The following is a 4,402-nucleotide window of genomic DNA, read 5'->3' as shown; positions in this document are numbered from 1 at the left end:
TTTTTTTGTTGTGTGTGTGTGTGTGTGTGTGTGTGTGTGTGTGTGTGTGTGTGTGTGTGTGTGTGTGTGTGTGTGTGTTTACCTTGACAGTTTGGAAAGCCATAGGTGTCGCGAGCGCAGCTGTCACAGCGTAGGCCATGAATGTTGTGCAGACACACACACTGACCAGTCACCTGATCACAGCTGTTATAGCGAGAACCTTCTGCGGAACACTGGCATGCTGCAAAACACGCAGACACCCACATGCGCGCACACACGGACACACACGCACACACACACACACACACACACACACACACACACACACACACACACACACACACACACACACAAAACAGTTGAGGCTATCAATTAAAAAACAAACTAACAAACAAAAAAATCGCCAAGCACTCACGTGTGCAGCTGGGGTAGCCATAGTAACCGGGTGCACACTGGTCACATGAAGCCCCGCTGTAGTTAGGTCGGCAGTGGCACTGTCCCGACGCCGTGCAGCTGGTATCGTATGAGGTGCGAGGGTCACACGTGCACACTGCAATAACGACTGAACACTTGATTTTGACACCTCAACATATGAAGCACTCAACATCGAGGCATCATTGTTGTGCTCCATATCAGAGTCATCCGTGCATGTCCAACGTCTATACTGTATTCCTTGGTCAGTGTAGATTGATGTCCTAAGTCTACATCTGAGTCCATGTCAAAGGTCCAAGTCTTGGGCTCATGCCCACCGTGCGTGCTTGGGTCCATTTCTGAGCATCTCCATGGGATGTGTGACTGATGTCTTGGAATGTTGACATGCAGAAGTGGGGTGAGGTGAGGTGATTTGGCATGATTTGATGTGATGTGAATGCTTGTATGGATGCTATTTTGGCGTGCTAGGATGTCACATGAATGTGTATTTGTGATATTGTATGAGTGGCAACATCCAGTGCTGGTGTGTCTATTCATCTTTTACTGTGCTGTCGGATGTTTCTGTTGGGCATCTTTGATGTGTTGCAGCTTCTTTCCTTCTTTCCAAATTTGAGGACCAATAAGGAACCTTAACCTTTGTGTCCTATGCCCTTGTACAATTGTAGCTATGCAAGTTGTTCAGTGTATTTGCTTGCCCCATGTCCTCGGTCAGGGGTGGCCAACTGGTGAGAGACTAAGAGGCTATTTTTTTTTTTTTTACTGTGTTACTGCGAAGAGCCACATCGTACACATGGGCACACATAAACAGCACCCCATCTGTTCTTTACACACACACACACACACACACACACACACACACACACACACAGAAAGAGAGCGAGAGATAAAGAGTTAGAGAGAGAGAGAGAGAGAGAGAGAGAGAGAGAGAGAGAGAGAGAGAGAGAGAGAGAGAGAGACTTCTGCTCAGCCAAATTTCTTGTAAACGTCACACACTAACATGATAATGACAGAAATTGACTCCTACAGTACTACGACCACAGGCCAGTCATTTTCAACAATGAATATTGGGTGCAGTGTCTCTCACAGACAAACCCTCAGTTCAACCAAGTCCACAAAAAAAAACGTTTTTCTCTTACTATGCATGTTGCTTAGCGCCTTAGTGCAGGGACTTCTGGCATTCCTTCTCTTGAACAATGCTCTTCAAATCTGGCTTGCATTCCGTTGTTGCCACTCGAAGCAGTCACTGTCTGCATGCGAGCTGCAGCGGTTACTTACGACTTGGGTCAGCTTGCCAGATAGGGCAAACTTTTTGGACCGAAGATTCACTTTTGAAGCGACGAACCTTCCGCGATGGACCCGATCGTGCACGTGCAAGGATATACACACGCACGCACGCATGCGGGCGTCCAACCATGCACTCACACGCATATGCACGCACGCAACAATGAGCGACAGCCAGAACGGCAGCTCAGATGAACGAAACCAAAACACACAGACACACAAATCTCCCCCTCGCCCCCATTTCCAGCCTCCAGCCACTCGCGGTCGACCTGGGACCAGTCCGAAGGCTCCCGGTCGATTGCGATCGATGTATAGGGCACCCCTGCCTTAAAATCAGAGGTAATTTGCTGATTATCTGAGCGCTTAGCGCCGTTGGTTGCGCATGAGCGGTGACGTAAAGGTCAAAATTCAGTTGGCATCTGACTGGTTGCCCTGTATGTCAATCAAGTAATGGGATTGATGATAGGCTGACATCGTAAATTCTGATGTACTTAGTGCCATTGTTTGAATGACAGCGCCACCGCCAAGGCGTTTTCGACACTTGTCATGTGAAAGCCCGGGAGCCGCACTGAACCAGCCAAAGATCCGCAAGCGGCTCGCGAGCCGTGGGTTGGCCACCCCTGTCCTATGTCCATGCCCTACTTCATCCATCCATCCCACCATCCATCCATTTTCTCATCCGCGTGTCCGAAGAAGGGTCGCTGGCGTGCTGACGCCAATCCCAGCAGTCTTCGGGCAGTAGGCGGGGTATACTCTGAAATGGTGGCCATCCAATTGCACATGGACGAACAACCATTCGCACTCACAATTACACCGAGTGACAATTAAGGGACACAGGAAGGCCGGAGCCAGAATGGAACCCTGCACCTCTCTTCTGTGCTAACTCGTTGAGCACCATACCACCCATGACCTAGTTCATATCCTCGTTTCAGTGCTTTGTCCATTTTTTAAATACTACATCAATGTCATAGATCCTTTACCCATGTCCCACGTCCATATCCTAGGTCGAAGTCCCAGGTCTATATTCTAGGTCCAAGCCTGTGGTCCAGATTTGAAAGCATATGTGTATGTTGACATATAACCTTGACAATTGGGGTAAGAGTGGAATCCAGATCGGCACCGTTCACACCGAGGACCCTGGAATTCAGCTTTGCATAGACAGCGACCGGATGAGTCGCACACCTCAGGCAGCGAGCCCACAGAACTGCAACCGCACACTGTGGATAGCACAAGACAACACAAGTTTCCATGATTCTATTGTAACATTTGACGCTATCAAAACATGCTAACACAACAATTTGATGCAAACACATCAGATGTCACTCACGTTGACAGAGTGGGTAGTTGAAGTAGCCTGGTGCACACTGGTCACAATTGTAACCGTGGAAACCACTGCGACACACACCGTGACCCAGTAGCGTGTCACAGGAACCATCCAGGCAACCGGGACCTGAACATTGACATGCTGCGCATACACACACACAAACACAAACAAACAACGGAATCAGCAGAATGATGTTTCGTAAGTGAAGCTACTTACAATGACAAACAGTTTAAAGAAACACTGTTGACACAGCTGTGTGTATATCCTGGGTGGCAGGACACATAAACCAATTATTCAAGAGACACCTCCGATTGCATTTTTGTCAATATTTAGGTGTGAAAGTGTGTGCGCCTGCTTGTCTGGGAACGTGTGTGCGTGTGGGTGTTAAAGGTTTTGCCGCCGGGGAGTGCTACTGCACTGCCTTCTGCTCATGTAGGCTTGCATGACCATGTCGAGATTCAAGTGGGAGCCCATGGCTGGCCTTGATGTTCTCACCCTGGCAGTTGAGTCCATGGAAGCCCGGTGCACACATGTCACAGTGGTCACCAGTGAAGCCAGGCTTGCACAAGCATATTCTGCTTTGAGGATCGGGTCTGCATGAGTTGTCAATAGTGCCAGCCGCGCTACACTCACAATCTGGGCAAAAAACAAAAAAAACAAAAAAAAACAAAACTGAAGATTTTGTTGAAATTCCAAACACAAGATCTGTTACTAATCTAGTTGGAGCTTTGTTTCGTCACATACAACCCCAAAAACAAAAGTTTTCTGTTAAACATTGAACACTGATGTGAGAAGAGAATCTGGGGGAACACAAACTGTGTAAGATACAACATGAAAATGTGACATAAAATGATGGGAAAGTAAGTATGAGAGGCAAGATGTAACCGAAAAGACAGAGCACACGTGTGGCACAGAAAAAAGACATTTTATGTTCTTGAGGACATAAAACTTTCTGTGATTGTGGTCATGCACCACCATAGGTTAAAGGTGACCTACTTTTACATTTATATATACATACTGTATATCCATCCATTTTTCGATCCGCTTTATCCTCACAAGGGTCGTGGAGCGTGCTGGAGCCCATCCCAGGTGTCTTTAGGCAGTAGGCGGGGGACACCCCGAACCGGTTGCCAGCGAATCGCAGGGCACACACAGATGAACAACCTTCCACTCTCACACTCACACAGAGGGACAATTTAGAGTGTTCAATCAGCCTGCCATGCACGTTTTTGGAATTTAGGAGGAAACTGGAGTACCCGGAGAAAGCCCACGCTGGCCCCGGGAGAACATGCAAACTCCACACAGGGAGGTCGGAGCTGGATTTGAACCCGGTACCTCTGCACTGTGGGTCGACGCGCTAACCACTGGATCACCAGTATATATATA

General features: G+C 48.0%; 1 protein-coding gene across 1 annotated transcript in view; it reads right to left on the bottom strand.

Moving 5' to 3' along the window:
- Positions 1 to 4,402, bottom strand: part of lama5 (laminin, alpha 5) — a 128,753-nt gene that overhangs the window by 66,590 nt on the left and 57,761 nt on the right. Inside the window, exons 12-16 of the mRNA XM_019887747.1 lie at positions 3,512 to 3,652; positions 3,020 to 3,157; positions 2,775 to 2,909; positions 395 to 529; positions 83 to 220 (exon numbers count right to left, since the gene is read on the bottom strand). Coding sequence (XP_019743306.1) covers positions 83 to 220; positions 395 to 529; positions 2,775 to 2,909; positions 3,020 to 3,157; positions 3,512 to 3,652 — 687 coding nt within the window. The remainder of the gene's footprint in view (positions 1 to 82; positions 221 to 394; positions 530 to 2,774; positions 2,910 to 3,019; positions 3,158 to 3,511; positions 3,653 to 4,402) is intronic.

Source organism: Hippocampus comes, unplaced genomic scaffold, assembly GCF_001891065.2.
Source record: "Hippocampus comes isolate QL1 unplaced genomic scaffold, H_comes_QL1_v1.1 scaffold245, whole genome shotgun sequence".
Lineage (NCBI taxonomy): Eukaryota > Metazoa > Chordata > Actinopteri > Syngnathiformes > Syngnathidae > Hippocampus > Hippocampus comes.
Note: the sequence above shows the minus strand (reverse complement) of the source record. Positions and strands in the feature narration are given on the sequence as shown.